The following is a 19627-nucleotide window of genomic DNA, read 5'->3' as shown; positions in this document are numbered from 1 at the left end:
CCTTGTTTTGTGTTGAAGAAGCAAAGCAGTTACATGATTTGTAAAGTTGTTTACAGTTGCTAAGTGGTAGAACTGGGACGCAGTCATAGACTTGGGGCAGCTTTCTGGTGGTAGAATGTTTATTTAGTTTCATTAAATTTTTTTTGTTGTTACCTTGTTCATTTTAGGAATTTGAGTAATAATAGGATAACCGTCTTGGAGGCTGGTTGCTTTGATAATTTGTCAAGTTCCTTATTAGTGGTGAAGTTAAACAGGAACAGAATTAGCATGATTCCACCCAAGATCTTCAAGCTACCTCACCTCCAGTTCTTGTGAGTAACTGAATAGATGGGTTATAAGAAGATCGTTTTTTCTTATAGTGTCTGTTTCTTTTTATTATTATTAGGGCAAATCAGCAAACTGGTTTTCTGACTGTAAAACAATTTTTTTTAAGGGAACTTAAAAGAAACAGGATTAAAGTTGTGGAGGGTCTCACATTCCAAGGGCTTGACTCCTTAAGATCTTTGAAAATGCAACGGAATGGAATTAGCAAACTTAAGGATGGAGCTTTTTTTGGCTTGGATAACATGGAAGAATTGTAAGTACTGTGAACTAGAATAGGAGATTGTTAGGAAAGGAGTCCTGGTCTTTTCAGTGCTCTAAGATAGTAACTTTAATTCTAACAAAATACTTTAGTTTTTATGTGAAATAAGTTAAACTATAAGCTTTGTAATCTAACCAGTGTTTCTGTTATCATTTTTCCAAACATTTCATCTAAAGTGTTTATATTCCCTTAATGTTTGATAGGTGAAAATTATCAGAATTTAACTAGAACCAGGTATACTGTATCTTGTGGTGAGTTTGTTTTATAGATACATTTTAGACAGTCTCACCACTTTCTTGCACTAAATCTAAAGTAACATATTTATGAAAAGAATTTGTTCACTTGGGTTGAGCAAAAGTGTATGGCTCTCTGTTTAAGACTTAATGAAAATTTTGGAATCTCCCATTGCAGTGCCTTGTTTGAAACATATTTCCTCCTTTCTTTCTCTAATTCTGCAGAGAACTGGAGCATAATAACCTTACAGAAGTGAACAAGGGGTGGTTGTACGGCTTGCGAATGTTACAGCAGCTCTATGTGAGCCAGAATGCTGTTGAAAGAATCAGCCCTGATGCGTGGGAGTTCTGCCAAAGACTGTCTGAACTGTGAGTGTGGGATGGCATTTCAGTGGGGGCTGAGAGACTGGAGCAGATTGAATAAGTCATTCCCATGGCTAGTAATGAGATCTAATATCCATTTTTATTAGAAGTTTGAAAGCCCTAAATTTATCATGTAAGTGGAGTAAGAATATGAAAGTGGAACTGAGAGTGAATTTTTTACTTGTTTACCATGTTTCCTGTTTTTAGTGATTTGTCCTATAACCAGTTGACCCGTCTGGATGAATCTGCCTTTGTGGGTCTGAGCTTACTGGAGAGACTGAATTTAGGGGACAACAGAGTCACTCACATTGCTGATGGTGTATTTAGGTTTCTTTCCAATCTACAAACACTGTAAGTACATCTGTCCTTTTTGGGGTTTTTTTTTGCTGACTTTTTTTAAAGCTGTGAAGCAAAATAACTAATGAATCTACAAATTCGTGTATGTTAATATTTTGCAGTTCTCTTCTGTGTCGTAGGGCAAGACAGTCTTGCTTATCTCTATCCCTGTACATAAATTTTACTTATCTTTAGTGATTTCAGCTTGTACTTGAATTCTGAGTTAACTAAATAACAGAGCATCTCTTACTGTGGAATAATACACAGTTGCTAGTGTCAAGAACACACATTTTCGTACTCTTCTGACCTTCCGCTAATAGTAGTATACCAGAATTACCACTTCTCATTCAGAAGAATGCAGGATGTATTATGGAAACAGCCCTGGCAGGAGACCTGCTACTGTTATTTGCTGCATTATTTTGGACAGAAAAAACTGACATTTTTTCATCATCATTATTAATGATCTGATATGGGTCAAGGGCTTTCAGAGTATTAGGATATTGCTGCTGTTTTCCATATTGGGGGACTGAAGTTCAGAGAGATTAAAATGATTTATTTAAAGTCATCCCTTGTAAATGTTTGGGCCAGGATTAGAACCCAGGTCTTTTTTACTAAAGCTCGTGTGATTTTTTACTTTACTATCAGACAAACAGAATCACTTAACTTTTCCTGGGTGTTAATTTTTTATCTTTTTGTCCAGTGAAGGATGGACATAGGATTAGATAGTTGCAAAAGGCATTGTCAGCTCTGTGGTTCTGTAAGTTGAATGTTTTATCCTTATCATGGAATGTAATAGAATGAAGAGATATTTTAATGAGATACAGTAAACTCAAACTTAGAGCATAATAAATTAAGAGTAATTAGTAGAATTTGTAGATTGTTAAGGTTCTTGAATAGGGGACTCTTTGGTCATCAGGTTTAGTTGATAAATGGACTTAGAAAAGAGGCAGGTTCCGAACTTTGGGACCTAACCATCAGTGACAAAGCATGATGATTTTGTGAGGGTGTCTATGGGTGCACAAGTGTGTGTTTTGATTTTTTTTTTTAACTTAATGAAATAGTCCTTCTTTAGAGTTGACTTTGAAAACTTAAAAGTGATTATTTTTTTCTACATTATCAGAGGTTAAATTAGATCAGTACAATCTCAGGAATTTATTTCTTTAGGAATTTATATTAGAAGCAGCTGTAGCCTTTTGGCAGTGCATGGGATGGCAGACAGGTTCTTTCAGTACAGCACTGATTATTACTTTTAGTATTAAAGCTTAGGAAAGTAATTGCAGCAGTAATAACTAATGCTATAAAGATAGTTAAGGCAGAATTAGGAACAGATCTGAAATATTCTGGCTTTGGATCAGTGCTCTTGCCAGAGTAGATATACTTGTTACTCACGTTGGTGAGTGAGTTCTGCGGAGGAGTGCAGAGTCCTGCAGAGTTGAGCCATCAGTTGTTTATTCTTTGGTAAAATAAGGTGATCTTTTGTAGCTTTCACTTCAAGTAGAGACATAGCTAAATGGGAAGAGTGATCTCTCTCCTTACTGTTATTCACATAACTTTACATGTGTCTTACAAAGCAAAAAGCTTTGTTCTTTGTTCTGAGATGACTTAAGGAACAAAAGTGACTAAATATCTTTAACTGGTATTTCTCTTGTGAGTACAAGGTGCGGTGCAGTTGCATGTCCTTTGAGAATGGAAGAATGAATTTTTAAAAGACCCATATTTTTTCTTTTAGAGAAAGCAGAGTGATCACTCTAGCACATGGGTGTATCATTGTTACTTCCCAGGGGTCCTGTTGAGTTGCTGTTGAGCTGTGAAGCTCTCTAATGACATTAGTTTTTGTCAGGCTTGAGGTCTCAGGGGAAGGTGTGGGTCACCCCAGATCCCATCAGTCTGAAATCAGATTGGTAAGCCATACGCCTTGCATCTTGAATTCCTCCTGCTTTTTGTAGGTCCTTGACTAATTTCTAATATGCTAACACAGTTACAGGCTATTAACTAGGAAGATTAATACTCTTAGCGGGTTGCTTAATGTATTTATCAAGGTTGGCGTAATTCTTAGCTTATGAGAATTAGTGCTTACATGCTTATCTCAGTATTCTTTAAGAGGAAGAATTGAGTGTTTATCATAAATAACCTTTAATATAAGAGTTAAAATTAGCATTGCTATGTCAGGATGATGCCTGATGGTATGATGGTCATGCTGACTAAAATAACCTGTCTGTCCTTGACATTTTTGTAGAAACTTAAGAAACAATGAAATTTCATGGGCCATAGAAGATGCTAGTGAAGCCTTTGCTGGACTCACAAGTCTCACTAAATTGTATGTATTTTTCACATTTTGCAAAGGTCAAGAATCAGTTGTAAATGTAATTGGATTGTATCTATTTGCTATGGCTAGAAAGTCAGCCTTCTCACTCATCCACTGAAGGAAGAAGCTTTGTTGTTTATTAACGTTTTTGTGTTTTGGTTTTTTTTTTTCTCTTTCTCTCTCTTTTTGTGTGTGTATGTGTGTGGTGGGGCACTTTCTCTGAAAGAGCATTCCTAAGGTCACTTAAAGAGAAGTTATTTGTGGAACTAAAATTTCAATTTAAGTAAAAGAAATGCACTGCAACCACAATTGAACCAGTCATCTTTTTAATCATGTGAGATTTATGAGTAATTTAACTAGCAAAAGAGAATTCTCTCAGGTGAGATTTTAGATCTCCCATTAAGAATGTCTCCAAGGCTTCACACTTGCCTGAATTTCTTTGACTGAATGATCTTTTGCTGAGAAGGGAGAAACTGGGAATATGATCCAGTTTATTATTGAAAACCACAAGTGATATCTGTGGTTAGATAGTTGTTTACAGGTACCTCATTGAGCACCAACATGTTAATAGATGCCTTTATTCTGTGCTTTGCATTGGTTGATAATAAAGATTCACAACTTTCTTAAAAATGCATGTTAAGCTTATTTTCACTTTTATAGGTAAATGTTTATTTTAATGAACTTAATTTTGTTTAGTGGAGAGCTTTATTAGAAAGGTTTGTTTGTATTTCAGAATCTTACAAGGAAATCAGATTAAGTCAGTTACAAAGAAAGCATTCATTGGTCTTGAGTCCCTTGAGCATCTGTGAGTATTTATCATTTATTTTGATTAGTATATAAATAATCTTTGCTAATAGCAGAGGTTTTCATGACCATTTAAAGTGTTTATATAACTTAACTGTAGAAATGGTGACTGGGAATGTTTCATTTCTCTTCATTTCAGAGATTTGAACAACAATGCTATAATGTCTATCCAAGAAAATGCTTTTTCCCAGACTCGCTTGAAAGAACTGTAAGTACCTTAAGTCTTTTTTGTCACTAATTAGATAGTTATACATGCTTGTTGTGTACGTGTGATGAATGTGACCCAGATATTTCGCAAAGCACACAATTCAGGCAGGAAAAAAGAAAGTGTTAACATTCAGTTATTTTGGTGGTTGGATGTAATTTAAAAATAACTCAACATTGAAAAGCCCAGAGTGTATGGCTCCAAGACCTTCTGTTTCTTTTCCTATTCTGCTGATGCTTGTAGTTAAAAGAGACCTTAGCACTACTCCTTATGCTTTGTGTTTATCCTTCTGTTCTTTTTTATTCCTTTCTTCCTTTTTGGACTATTGGAGACATGTGTTCCCTTGGGGTGGGTTACAGTTAAGATATTACATAATTTTTTGGAGGTGATCTAGCACTTTGATTTTAATGGTCAGAGAGGATGCCTGTGGTCTGTTCAAATGACTAAAATGTTCCAAAACTATTGAATAGTTATGATAGAAAAATACATACCATTTTAACCATTTTTTGTTCATGATTTTTAAAAAATTATTCTTCTTTCCTAGGGGAGGGTTTCCCAGGGGAAGGGTGGTTAGTTGGGCACTGCTCTTAATTTTGAGCTCTGGTGATTTGAATATTTAGCCACTGGTGAGAATCAATGGGGTATGTCAACTTATCTTGCTTTGCCAGAAGGCTACTCAAAGGGAGATCTGTGGACCAGAATGGATTCATGACGAGATCAGGACAGAAATTCAGAACACATGATATTAGAGACTTTTAAGAACAAGTTGACGTTACTATGACACTTTTGTTGAATTTTATAAAAGTATTGATCAAAACAGATTGAGAATTTAAAAAACTTCTCCACATATAGTTTGTGATACACTGGAAGTATGTGAGTTCAAACTGTCTAGGTTTAGATTCTTGTTCCATTCTTTATTACTATGTATTTAGCCTAAGACTCAGTTTCCCTTCTCAAAATGGGAATAGCACTGTCCTCAGGGTTATGTGAGGATAAAATGAAATAATTTGTTTGTTCGAGAAATATTGTCATTTGCTATGTAGGATGCTGTTCTAAATGCTAAACATGCAGCAACGAACAAGACAAAGCCTCTGTCCTCACAGCACATTGCAGCGAATTCTAAAGGGAAAATAAATTGTGAACAAGTTAGGCATATGATATCTCATCAGGTAATGTTCTGAAGAAAAAACTGGGTCAAAAGTGTACAGAGTGACAGGGATTGTTATTTGAAATAGTGAGGGAAGGCTGTTCTAAAGGTAACAGCCTTAGAGCCAGGCCCTTAGCGAGATGAAGTGGCAAGCCATTTTATACTGGGTGAGGGGCAGTCTAGGCACAGGGAAGAGCAGGTGAAAAGACCCAGAGGTAGAGACCTGCTTTTTGTGCTTGAAGAATGGCAGACACACTAGTGTGAATGGAAGACAAGAGCGAGGGGTAACGTGGTAGGAAAGGAGGGCAGAGAGTGAAGCTGACGGGATCATGTAGGGCCTAATAGGCCATGAATAGTTAGGATTTCACAACCCGCCCCATGTCCCCCCACCTCCCTCAGCCACCAAATGCTTTTTTTTTTTTTACGATATTTTTTTTTTAATTTTATATTGTAGTGGTTTTTGCCATACATTGACATGAATCAGCCATGGATTTACCACCAAATGCTTTAGAAAGCTTTTGAGAAGATGTTTCACACAGAGCCTGGCACACAGTAAGAGATGAATAACTAAGATAACAGCAAAAGTTAAAATATGAAGTTCATTTTTTGTTACTTTCTGCCAGATTTTTAAAGTGGCTTTTTTTTTGTTTTTGGTCTCTTGACATATTTTGAGTTATTTCTCTTAAGGCTCACTTGAACTTGAAAAGGCACAACTTACTGCATAACAGTATATCAAGTATTACCATTTTTTGGTTGTGATAATCTGAGGGCCAGCAAGAAAGTTTTAATTCTAAAGAGAACTCTGTTTTAAATATAATTTATATAGTAGGTGAAAGCAAATACTGTAGTTTCATTCCTCAGAGAGTCATTTGGTAATTTTGTGAGTTGGTTTGAATAGGCTGCTAATGCAGGAATTCTAATACAGATTTTTTTTTACTGAGAAGTTTTAGTTGCTCTTTAGTTGCTCTTAAATTTAAGTCATGTTTATGATACTGAATTCGACATCACCATTTATTAAAATATCTCTTGATACTTTTTTGTATCCTTCACAGTGCTTTGCAAAAATCCTGAGGGGGAGATGGGAGAGTCAAATATAAATTAAAAATCATTTGGCATTAAAGTTATATAATCATGGTAGAAAATTTGATAATTAAACCAAGGTAGAGAAAGATCCCGAATCCTCAGTACTCAGAAGACAACCACTGTTAGTATTTGATGTATATCTCTCCATATACTTGTGGAGAGAAGACAGGGTGTATTCCACTGGTGAGACAGGGTTCATTAGCTTGGGAAGAGTGGAAAGATGGAGAAGAAGTGGAAGTGAAGTGAACTAATGTGGACTCTCTGGTATCTGTGGCCAGGCACTGTGCAAAATGCTTTATTTAAAACAATCTTTGAGGTAGGCATTCTCAATCCCAGTTTCCAGAAAAAGAAACTGAGATTTTGGAGGCATTCAGTATCTTGCCTAAGGTAAGTAGTGAAATTAGGATATGAGTCCAGGTCTCATGAGCCAACTTACATTATACCTAAGAAAGCATAAATCAGACCATATTATTCCTCTGTTCCTAACTTTCCAGTGTATTCCAGTACATGTAGGAAAAGAACAACTCAGGTTCTTTCCTAAGTTTATAAAGCACTTGCCCGGTCTGGTCCTTCTTGCCCAGTTCTTGGAGCTCATTCCCATCCTTGTCCCTTCACTTTCTGTGCTCTGGCGTCAGTGGCCCACTTTCTTTTCCTGGAGCTTTTCCTTGTAGATGCTTTTCCTAAGCATTGGCCTCAATGTGTTTGTGCAGTTTCCTCCATTTGTGACACTCTTACCCCAGTTCACGTGATTTGCTTTCTTGATTCTTTCAGTTCTTTGCCCAAATGCCATCTCTTAAAAAAATCTTTCCCTGACTGCTTTACCTAAACTGGTAGCTGCTGTCTCTAAAGTGGTAGCTGCTTTCCTTCTGTCTCTGCCCAGCTTTATTTTTCCTTGATAGGATTTAACTTTGTAACTCTACTTTGCATTTGTTTGTTTATTGCTTGAGTCTAAATATACAAGCTTTGTGAGGGCTATAGTGCCACAGCCTAGAACAGTGCCTGGCATATAGTAGTCTCAGATATTTCTCTATGAATGAATGCATATAGCATAAGAATTCTTAAATGCAGAAGGTAGTCTTTGGCCTGCTTACTTAAAATTGCCCTTGATAAAATACGGCTTTTGGGGTACCCTTAAAGACTGTTTGAAACTTCTTTGGAATCAGATCTTAGATATTTTTATACCAAACTGTAAAACTACTTGAGGATTTTAGAGATGTATACAAAGCAGGTTATAATATTGTCAAAATCACTTGCTTTCCGTAGTTCCAAGGGGATGGGACATTTAAGGGTGATGAAAAGAAAACACTGACTTTTCAAATGTATTTTATAGGCTTATTTTGACCACAAACCATTTTTCAGTGGTTCTTAATTTAAGTTGCAGTACATGTTGCCACAGGGCTGAAATGTTTTTAATCTTGATGAAATAATTTGAGAATAATTATACCCTCTCCATGACAAAGTTGTCTCTTTGTTCTAATATATGTAGTAAGCTCTTCCCCAAATTTCTTTGGGAAAATATTTAAACCTCAAAAATTTAAAGGAAGGCACAGTGAATATCCATGTTCAGTTTACCTGGATTCATCAATTCTGAACTATTTGCTAAATTTGTTACATATTTTTCTCTCTCCCTCCTTCCTTCCTTTTCCCTCCCTTTCTCTCCATCCCTCTCCCTCTTTCCACACACGCTCATATACATATACATACTATTACTTTCCTTAACCAGTTGAAAGTAAGCTACAGACATCATGACATTTTACTCCTAAAATATCTCAGCATGTATTTCCTTTGCAAGATTATTTTCTTGCATAACCACAATACTATTATCACACCTAGTTAAATTAACATTGATAAAATAATATCCAGTATGCAGTCGATACTTAGATTTCCCCAGTGTCCAAAAAAATGTCCTTTGTAGATATATTTTCTTAATGAAGTATCTCACTTTACATTTGATTGTAATGACTCTTTAGTTTCGTTTAGACTAAAAATAAATCCCTTACCCTTATCCCCCCACACCTTTTGTTAGTGTCTTTCATCCTGCTGTCATATTTCAGGAAACAAGGTTGACCGCTTGAGTTTGTTTTCTTATGTTTAGAGTCAGGTTAGGCATTTTTTTGGCAAAAAAAGTGAATAGATATGCAGTGAGCTTTTAATGCTGGAGAAACTTGGAATGCAAAATAAAGAGCACTTATTTTCCTCTTTATTTCTACAGGATTCTGAACACAAACAGTTTGCTCTGTGACTGCCATTTGAAATGGTTGCTTCAGTGGCTGGTTGATAATAACTTTCAACATTCTGTGAATGTAAGCTGTGCACACCCTGAATGGCTTGCAGGGCAAAGCATCCTGAATGTGGATCTGAAAGATTTTGTCTGTGGTTTGTATTTTTGTTTTAAATTTTGTGTCTTATTCCTTACTGTCTTAGCAGAATTTAAAAAATCTAAAGTAGAATGCTTTCCCACTGACCTGTTTGCATTTCTTTACTTTTTTCTGTAATATTATAATTGTAGCTTAACTTTTGTGTTCTTTGACTTAATATAACTTAGGCAGTCTTGTTTCCTCTGTGTATTCTTAAACAATCATTTAAAATAATGTCAGTGTAATAGCATCTTTATGAATGTAAGCCTTTTCTTTTTAGGGGATTGTTAGCCTTAGAATAAATATCTAGTAAGATTCCTGCATCAAAAAGTATGAGTTTGTTCATGAATTCATTCAAAAGTATGATTTTATATTTGGTGGATCTTGAAAAAGTGCTCCCAGGTGTTTTCAAACAGATAGCACTAGTTTATGTGGTCACCAGCAATGTATGGATGTACCAGTTTCATTTGGTTTCTACTTTTAATACATTTTCTTAAGACAAAAGCAGCAAGGTTTGGCAGTTTTTTGGAGGGAAAGGAGGGACATAGACAAATTGTCATAGATGAGTTGTCTTAATTCTAATGCTTAATCGTCATTTCAAGTATACATCTGTATTCTCATTTTGGAGATTTTTCTTTTACACTTCCATTTCCTTTAAAGTAGTTAATTCTTAGCTTTTACACAATGGAACTTTTAGATCAGTGTATCTGTGTTGCTAGTAGCATTTAGATACCTGTATATTGCCAGGTCACTTAAAAATGCTTTAGGACATTTAGAAGTTCAGGTGCATAAAATACTTTACTTGTTTTTACAAATTTAAAATTTGTAAAATTTGTGAATTTGTAAAACAGATTTTAAGAAAGTAAAGAACCTAGTTACATTCCCATGAATGCCCTTCTGACTTTACTTAGTGTTAAAGGTAAACATACGCTATATATGACACAGTGAAATGTTACTGAGTAAAGACGTTTCATTAAAAACTCATATGCCTGCTTCTCTGAATCAATTCAATAATATATTATTATTTATTAATCTATAGTTTTTTAGCCAGTCCTAAGCCAGTCTTCAGTTGGATTTTTGACATATTTGAAATTTTTCACTGTTTTAGTTGAAAGTTATGCCAAAGTACTTTGAGATAGTATGTTTTATTAATAGAATATCTATTTTTATATATGTTATATATACACAAACACATACATATTCATAGATACAAAGGGTAATAGAATTAAAGCTTGTTTTAAAATTCTAATTTAAGTTTTTGCTTTGCCAGTAACTGATAATACTTAAGATGGTGCATTTTACATGTAAGTGACAGTAAGGGAGGGTGGAAAGAGTACTAAGCCCTGAAGTTTGAAAACCTGGGTTTCAGTCCAGGCTGAGCTGCTGACTTATATATCTTAGAGCAAGTCATTGACCCTTCTGGATGTCATTTTCCTCATGTTGAAATAAGGGAATTGGGTTCTAGTTCTGTAGGCCCTTTCAACCTTATTATGAAATTTTGTCAACAAAACCTGCAGTTTTACATTATTTGTTTTAAAACTGAATCTGTAGAAGCAAAAATAAATAAGTGACTTGGCTCCTGCCCTGTATTTTTTCCTCTTAGATGATTTGCTCAAGCCACAGATAAGAACTCATCCTGAAACCGCGGTTGCTCTGAGAGGCGTGAATGTGACTCTGACATGCACTGCAGTGAGCAGCAGTGACTCACCCATGTCTGCTCTGTGGCGCAAAGACAGTGAAGCCTTGTATGATGCTGATATTGAGAATTTTGTTCGTTATCAGCAGCAGGCTGGAGAAGCTCTGGAATATACTAGTGTCCTACATCTTTTCAGTGTGAATTTCACAGATGAAGGAAAATATCAGTGTATTATTACTAATCACTTTGGTTCTAACTATTCTCATAAAGCCAAACTGACTGTGAATGGTAAGAAATTATGCTCCCTGCTGGTTTTATAGTTAGGAGGATTTTTCATGTTTAATTTTTGAAATTTTGACCAAGAATATTACACTAAACCTGACACTGGGTCAGGGTCCTTACTGTTTTTGTCTTTAGGGTTATGATAGTATACAGGCTGGATTGTTAATTTACCCACACTGTCCCTAAATAGTCTTTGACTGAGGGGTAAAGGTGAATTCCATGGTTTCAGGAGATGAACTATTCTCTTTCATGTTTTTGAAAAAAAAAATTATTTTTAATTCTCCATTTTCTTTCTAGACCTGTAATTCTCTTCTAAAAACTATAAAATTTATTCCCGACACTTGTCACAGGGCCGTCTAATAATGGGGTATTGAGAACATTTGGGGGCCATTGATCATTATTGTCCAAGTGTAGTCAGTGAAACCATTTTTGAAAATAATGCTCTTTTTCATTGTGTCTGATAAACAACAGCTTGATTGGTCTATTGCCTATTAGATTGAATAACTACAGCACTTCAGGCTTTGTGCAACCAAAAGATGTCCATGTGTCTTGCTTCTGGGCTGCTTTATGAGCTGTTTGAAGGCATAAATTTTTTTTTTTATCATGCATCTCTTAAGTAAGGAATAGTAAATATTAAGTGCTAAAATATGGGTTCAGAAAAGTTTATGGCCTCAGCTTTTTCTGCCCCTGTCAAGGAGATCAGGTAGATTTGTCATGCATTCTGGAAGAGTTAGTCATCACTGTACTCCATGCTCTGAGATTCTTAGAGAAAAGATGGCCTCTGATTTGTATTTACTATCAATGCAGAGAGCATGTCTTCTCAAAGAAATGGAGCAACACAACAGTTGGTATTTTGCCTAATAGATTCTCCCTTGTGTGTGTGTGTGTGTGTGTGTATGTATATATATTTTTCCCCACCCACTATCTTTTGGTGATCTTTTTGGAAACAGAGATGCCATCTTTTCTGAAAACTCCAATGGATCTAACTATTCGCACTGGTGCCATGGCCAGATTAGAATGTGCTGCGGAGGGGCACCCTGCACCTCAGATTTCCTGGCAGAAAGATGGTGGCACTGACTTTCCTGCAGCTCGAGAGAGACGCATGCATGTCATGCCTGAGGATGATGTCTTCTTCATTGCAAATGTGAAAATAGAAGACATGGGGATCTATAGCTGCATGGCACAGAATATAGCAGGCGGTCTCTCAGCAAATGCCTCACTCATCGTGTTAGGTATGTTTACTGCTTCGTGGATCCATATGTTTGTGGGAGTTCTTTTATTGTGGATCAACTCTTCGTCTTAATGGCAAGAAAAATCTCAAGTTAGATTTCAGTTGGGATCCTTATATCTTTGTTTCATTGTTCTGCCAATTTATACAGGTATGTGTCAAGCTTGGATATTAGTGGAACAGTTAACTGGAGTCTGGGGAAATTTTGAGGGCAGAATTGGAGATTTTTATCCCATGAATTGAGAATTCAAATCTCTTTATCCTGTTACGTTCCTCTGTCAGCTTTCTACTTCATGTATATGTTTTTTCTACCATTCATAGTGAATTTTCATCATACTGCTTCAGAGAACTTGAGACAATTTAACTTTTCCCCCTGCATTAAAAAAAAAAACAAATTTGTAAAAGACGAAAAGACCTGTCTTCTGCTTAGATTTCCTGTTTTCCTTCCAGTGTACTCCTGTTAATCTTGTGCTCTGGTAAAATATCTTTTCCCTGTAGATTTCCCCTGATAAGCCAGTTTTTTTTCCCCTTATTATAACATTTGTCTTTATGGGACTCAAATCAAGGCAAATTCTCTTTGCTTCCAGATGTTATGGTTTTTAAAAATGTGTTGGTTTGTTTAACTACTTGTGTAACCAGGAAAATAAATTTATTGTTTAAAAATTTTAAGATATGCAGAAAATGTGAAAAAAGGAGCAAAAGTCACTCAAACCCTGTTTAGATTTTGGCACATTCTGGACTTTTAAAAAATACTCATCTTCATGTGGTTATGTATACCTACTTTTTTCTACTTAATATTGTATCACAGGGTTACATTGTCATTAAGTCTTCATGAAATATGTGACTGTACTGTAAGTTACTCATTTTTCTGCTAGATTTTTTCATCTTTAAAAATTACAATTAATTTTGTAATGAACATTTTTGTATATGAATCTTGACTTCTTTGCCTAGGATCACTTGCTCTAGGTAGAATTCTTGAGAGGAGATTTAGATATTTTCAGACTTTTGCTTTTTCTGAAAAACTTCTAATCCTCCCATGAGCTTATGAAAGTGCTTATTTTATCATAACCTCATTAGTCTAATTCAGTAGAATCTTAAGGATAAAATTGCCTGATATTTTTTTAATGCATCTTTCTGTTAGAGACACCCTCATTTATTAGACCCCTGGAGGACAAGACAGTAACCCGAGGTGAAACTGCAGTATTACAGTGCATAGCTGGAGGGAGTCCCGCCCCTCGCCTCAACTGGACCAAAGATGATGGACCTTTGCTGGTGACAGAACGGCACTTCTTTGCTGCAGCCAACCAGCTTCTTATCATCGTAGATGCTGGGCTAGATGATGCTGGGAAATATACCTGCATTATGTCAAACACTCTTGGGACAGAACGTGGTCACATTTACCTAAATGTGATTTCATCCCCCAATTGTGACTCTTCCCAGAGTAGCATTGGACATGAAGATGATGGTTGGACCACAGTTGGCATTGTGATCATTGTTGTTGTCTGCTGTGTAGTGGGTACCTCTTTGATCTGGGTCATTGTTATTTACCACATGAGAAGGAAAAACGAAGACTATAGCATCACGAACACAGGTAAGTGGTATCCGGTTGACCACTGTGGCTTGTGTCTGAGTCAGAATGTAGTAAAGAGTTTTGATACTTTATGTGTGATAGAGGAAGAGTTTTTCTGTTAAAACGTCCTGTTTCCTTGATGTGATGGAACCTCTCTAGTGAATAATTTTAAGAATTTCTAGACAGTTCCCGCAGGCTTTGCTCTTATAAACAGTTGCAGTGCACCTTCTTTCTTTAATTCCTGAGGCTCATTTCTCTTGTAATTTTCCTCTGGGAAAGAGTGGAGTCCTTAGGACAGGACTGACGGGTCAGTCTTTCACACCTCTCACTCACCCTGAAACCCTGTGAGAGAGGAGGTACAGTACAGCCAGATAGATTGTGAAAGTGCATCTATGGATTTCAGACTTTAGGTTTTGTTTCTTTTGCTAAAACTTTTTAAATGAAGCTTGGGGGAGAATTCTAATGAGAAATAATTTTCAGAGAAAATTCTAAGAGCTCTTGAGTTCCTGGGTACATACATTTGCAAAATAGTCTTCTGAGTGTTGGCTTAAATTACCTAACTCTATTTGAGAGTTACAGATGTCTCTTTTACAGAGGAACTCAATCTGCCTGCAGACATTCCCAGCTACTTGTCTTCCCAAGGAACACTGTCTGAACCACAGGAAGGCTACAGCAACTCTGAGGCAGGCAGTCATCAGCAACTTATGCCTCCTGCCAGTGGGTATTTACACAAAGGCGCTGATGGTAATGACTCTTCATTGTCTGTGCTTATTGCTTCAGCCTACCCGGTTGGGTTTAGTTTTCAGTGGATAGTCTTCCCCACTAACTTGAAGCAGTATTTTAAAATAAGATACACAATGAAAAGATTTGGATCCATGCAAAATAGGATGAAAATTGACTAGAGTCTTAACAGAGGAGAAAATCATTTGACAGAAAGGAGCAACACATTCTTTTTTTTCAAAAAGACAAAAATAGTTAACATTTATTGAATGATGTTTACTATGTGTCAGAAACCATTTAAATATTTTTACATGTACAAACTCAGTTAGTCCCCATGACAATCTATGTATTCAGTACCAGTATAATCACTACTGCACCGATTAAAGCTGAGGTACAGAGAAGTTAAGACATTTATACAAGACTACATTTAGAGGGAGAAAAAATTCAAACCTAGGTGATCTATTTCTACAACCCATATCATTAGCTAATCTACTACATGACAAATATAAATTACAAGCAAAGAGAAAGTGACACATACACAGTAATTATTTCCTTATGTGTGTGCTAAGTCACATCCAACTCTTTGTGACCCAGTGGACTGTAGCCTGCCAGGCTCCTCTGTCCATGGGATTTTCCAGGCAAGAATACTGGAGTGGGTTGCCATTTCCTACTCTAGAGGAACACATTCTTAAACAAGGGATTGGCGAACACAGCAAAGGCTTTCAAACCAAAGTATTGTTATGGGAGAGAGGTGTTCTAGAAACTTCTTTGAGATGTCTTTTATCCTTTTCAGGCATGAGCACCCTTCAGACCATGTCCAGGAAGTTTGTTCTGTCTGCTGACAGGTAGACATTCACTCAAGTTTAAAGGGCATTGATTATTCTCAGTATATATTGGAGAGCATCAGAGAGATAACATAGTTAAGATATAAAATAGTTAAATTGTAATAATTAAGAACCTAACTTCTCAACAGCAGTTTTCTCCACTCCACCCTTCCCATGGGGAGTGACGGGCACAGGGAGGAGAGTTAGGGGATAGAATTGGGTTTGGCTCTCAGTTCTTGTTTCCAGCCATGTGGTCATGAACAAGCTCTTTAAAATCTGAGCTTTAATTTCTTCATTTTAAAAATAAAGCAACAAAATTTTATAAAGCATTTCTCTCAAGATTCTCAAAGATTCTTTGAATGAATCTGTGTAGTACTTCAAGTCCTAATCAAATGGAAGGTCTGTTTCATTTCTACAGAGATTTTTTTTTTAGACTGGGTGTTACTAGAACTTCTATGTAAATCGACAAATTGGCTTTTCTTTTGACTTTCCATGGAAAGGAGGGTATTTCTAGCTTTTTTTTTTTTGGCTGCACTCAGCAGTCTGTAGGATCTTAGTTCCCCAACCAGGGATTGAACCAGGGGCCATGGCAGTGAAAACACCAAATTCTAACCACTGCATTGACAGGGAAGTCCTTCTAGCTGTTTAAAGAATACTTAAAAGCCTCTACTCTTTGCAGTTTGTAGAAAATAACACTACTTTCTGGGTTAAACTTAATTACTTCCAGTTCTTTTCCAGTTCTAACAATTCTGTTGCTTGATCATGAATAAGTAACTCACTCTCTAGTTCTCACTTTCCTCTCTTTTATCATTCAATTTTCAAACACATAATGGTTCAGGGAGCTCATTATTAAACTTTTACTTATACCAAACACACACTTGTCAGGCAGGACCCATGACCATCAGAAACTTTCTCTAGAAGTCCTTTTAGCAATTAGTGTTGCTTAACCGCTTGACTCATGAAAGTCACAGGGGCTTTTGTGAAGTGAAGTCATCCTAGCTTCTTCTTCTCTGCTTTAGTTTGCTTAAGCCAAACATGTGTCTTGTAGCACAGTGCCAACCTTATCTTGGCCCTCTTGATTTTAGCATGACTTTATTCAGGCTGGACAAGGATAATTTAATGTACTATTCAAGAGCGTGCGTGCTGAAGTCAGAGGACCAGAGTTTAATTTCAGCTTTCCACTGGGCAATATGTCTTCAGGCAGGTTACCCAGCCTCTCTGTGTTGTAGCTATTCCATGTGTAATACAGCGATAATAGTTAGTCCTTACCTCATAAGCATACTATAAGGATTAAATAAGTTGATTCACAGAAAGACCTTGAAACTTCATCACGTTTATAGTGTAAGTTTTGACAAATGCCAGCTGTGATGACAATGATGACAACTGTTAGACAAAACTAATGATTGGCAAGACTGAGTGCTTAACTGAAGGATGTTTGGTTTCTCTCCCATGTTGTCATTAGGTGGCACTGGCACCCGAGTTATCTGCTCAGATTGCTATGACAATGCTAACATCTACTCCCGGACCCGAGAATACTGTCCGTACACCTATATTACTGAAGAGGATGTTCTGGATCAGACACTGTCCAGCCTCATGGTCCAGATGCCCAAAGAGACTTACTTGGCACATCCTCCCCAAGATGCCACTACCCTGGAGAGCCTGATGTCGTCAGCAGAGAGAGAGAGATCTGCCTTTCCCACCAACCATGAGCGGATAAATGAGAAGAAACTTTCTTCCACACAGATGAGCAGTGGTAAAGGGCACAGTGTTTTTTGTTATTTTGGTTGCTTTTCACTTTCACCTACTTGATTTTTCCTTCTGTCATGTCCGTAGCACTCTCATTTGACAGAAACAAACAAATTGGTATATTGTAATAATTAGCTACTGTTAACTTTTATAAACTAGAGCCAGAGATTTTTATGGAAAGAAGTCTGAAGTTCTAGGATGAAAGCTGTTTTTGTGGGAGTAGCAAGATCTTATTTGTAAAGATTCAGGAAAAGTTACAGAAAAAGTTTCTATAAAGTTGCACATAGGCAGTACTTTTTTCTTCCATGTTTATTTAAATAATGGAGACCTGAAATACCAAGGATACAATAATTTGGGCATAATTTGGTGAATATTTGCACTTCTATGACTTAAAAACATCTTATTTGATTGCTGTTCTGTTAGGTAAAGTTGAATGTCAGTATGACTTGGCAGGTGTTTGCTTTCAATTTTATTGTGCAGATGAGGAAGAGGAACACATGTTGTGTTGTGTGATAGGGCATTTGAAACAACCCAGTCAGTAAAGCAAATCAAAACAAAGCAAAATAAAACTCTTTCTAGACCATGAAGGGCACTCCTGAGTGTGTCTTCTTATCCATCCAGGCTCTTCATCAGCTCTCACCCTCTCGTCAGCCTGGAATAGAAGAGTGCTGGAAGTAGGGTGGGGCTCACCACTGCAGGTTTCCAGTGGAAGACGTGTAGTGGTGCCTCCAGGGAAGGTTCTGGCTGGAACAAGTGGAACAGCAAGGGCTTTTGCTATGTGCTCTGTTGTTTTCTTAACTAAGTTTTCTAAAGAGGGTGCATACAGGTCAGAGAAAAATATCCTGTTATTAAAGTTAGTCTCGTCTTTAAAGTTCTGTGTCCGTGAAAGAAAGGCATCAACACTAAATCCATTTCCCCATGTCTTAGAAGAGCTGTACACACACAAAATATTAAGTAGAACTAAAAATGCAGTGTATCTTTCCCCAACTTTGGGGTTATCTGTATTGTTAATCTGGTTTGTAAGGGAGGAACTCAGTAAATGAGAGTGCTTTGGTACGCTGCTTGTTCCTTACCTAGGGTGCTATAGCTTCTTGCTACTCAAAGCATTAGCATTACCTAGGAGCTTGTTAGAAATGCAGAGCATGTGAACCAGAGTCTGTATTTTAACACAGTCTCCAGGTTATTTTATGCATATTAAAGCTTGAGAAACCCTGCTCTAACATATTTTGCACATGGTCTTATTTTTATTTCTGAGTGTTTGTTTCTAGAATGTTGGGCTAGCCTTTTCCAAAATGCAGCCCCATTAAGTTAATAATATAACTTTTAGTCAATGTTCTCTTGGGAAAGAGCTTACCACTGCAGTAAATAATAATGAGAAATGCATATTTTTTAAACCAAAGTACAGATAATCTGATTTAAAGCACCAGCTTTTGGTTATTATCTTGTTTTTAGAATTACTGGCATGCTGGAAGCTGAAGGGGAATGGTTGTTTATTTTTAAAATGATTTTTTAAAGATAGCTATTTGTTTTTTAATGATATACTGACTGCTTAATCCATGTTTTTTTTTCTATGTATTATGCAATTTTCATTGCTATTTGGATACTAATTCTCTTTTAGTCTGTTTCCATGTGTATAGAGAGTTTTAAGCTTTCATTTTTTTTTTTTGTTTGTTTTTTTACAAAAGTTTATTCTTAAATGTACAATAGGTTCCAAGACAACACTTCATTCTAGCTATAGGCGGCAACAGATATTCATGGCAGGGAATCCAGGTGTTTAAACAGGAATGGAACTAAGGGTCATCACTGCCTCAGGCACAAGGGAACAGCTTACTTTTTGCCAGATTTCTTAATTCCACCAGTGGCCAGGGGGCCTTTCCCCGCGGCCTTTGCTTTTAGCTCCTCGAGTTTCTTCTGCTCCTCCTTCTGCTTCTGCTTGAATGCCTTATCTTCCTCATCCATCTCCTTGGCTTGCTTCTTGGGCTGCTTCAGGGGCTTCTTCTTGCCACCTTCGCGGCCCGACATGGCGCCTGCCGCCCCTTCCCCAGACCCTGCCACCGGAAGCGGAGCCTAAGCTTTCATTTTTATAGTAGCAGAAACACCAATAATAGGTGAAAGTAGATCACACATAGCACAATTTCAGTAATTAATTGGTGAGGTTGTTGGTTAGAACAGTTTGAAAGACCATAGTTCCAGTTTTTGTTTTCT

General features: G+C 36.8%; 2 protein-coding genes across 5 annotated transcripts in view; one reads left to right on the top strand and one right to left on the bottom strand.

Moving 5' to 3' along the window:
• The window catches only part of LRIG2 (leucine rich repeats and immunoglobulin like domains 2), a 95637-nt gene that overhangs the window by 34288 nt on the left and 41722 nt on the right, over positions 1-19627 (top strand). For all 4 annotated transcript variants that reach the window (XM_020871484.2, XM_070463881.1, XM_020871489.2 and 1 more), the window contains 13 exons: positions 168-311; positions 434-577; positions 1042-1185; positions 1387-1530; positions 3752-3832; positions 4554-4625; positions 4764-4832; positions 9272-9435; positions 11020-11340; positions 12285-12566; positions 13704-14153; positions 14727-14876; positions 17139-17429. In XM_020871484.2, the coding sequence (XP_020727143.2) occupies positions 168-311; positions 434-577; positions 1042-1185; positions 1387-1530; positions 3752-3832; positions 4554-4625; positions 4764-4832; positions 9272-9435; positions 11020-11340; positions 12285-12566; positions 13704-14153; positions 14727-14876; positions 17139-17429 (2456 nt within the window). The remainder of the gene's footprint in view (positions 1-167; positions 312-433; positions 578-1041; positions 1186-1386; positions 1531-3751; positions 3833-4553; positions 4626-4763; positions 4833-9271; positions 9436-11019; positions 11341-12284; positions 12567-13703; positions 14154-14726; positions 14877-17138; positions 17430-19627) is intronic.
• LOC110123511 (translation machinery-associated protein 7) lies at positions 19108-19502 on the bottom strand. Its single transcript, XM_070463882.1, has one exon. The coding sequence runs from the start codon at positions 19442-19444 to the stop codon at positions 19250-19252; it is 195 nt and encodes a 64-aa protein (XP_070319983.1). The 5' UTR covers positions 19445-19502; the 3' UTR covers positions 19108-19249.

This window comes from Odocoileus virginianus, unplaced genomic scaffold (assembly GCF_023699985.2).
Source record: "Odocoileus virginianus isolate 20LAN1187 ecotype Illinois unplaced genomic scaffold, Ovbor_1.2 Unplaced_Contig_8, whole genome shotgun sequence".
Taxonomy (NCBI): Eukaryota; Metazoa; Chordata; class Mammalia; order Artiodactyla; family Cervidae; genus Odocoileus; species Odocoileus virginianus.
This window is presented reverse-complemented; position numbering and strand designations above follow the sequence as displayed.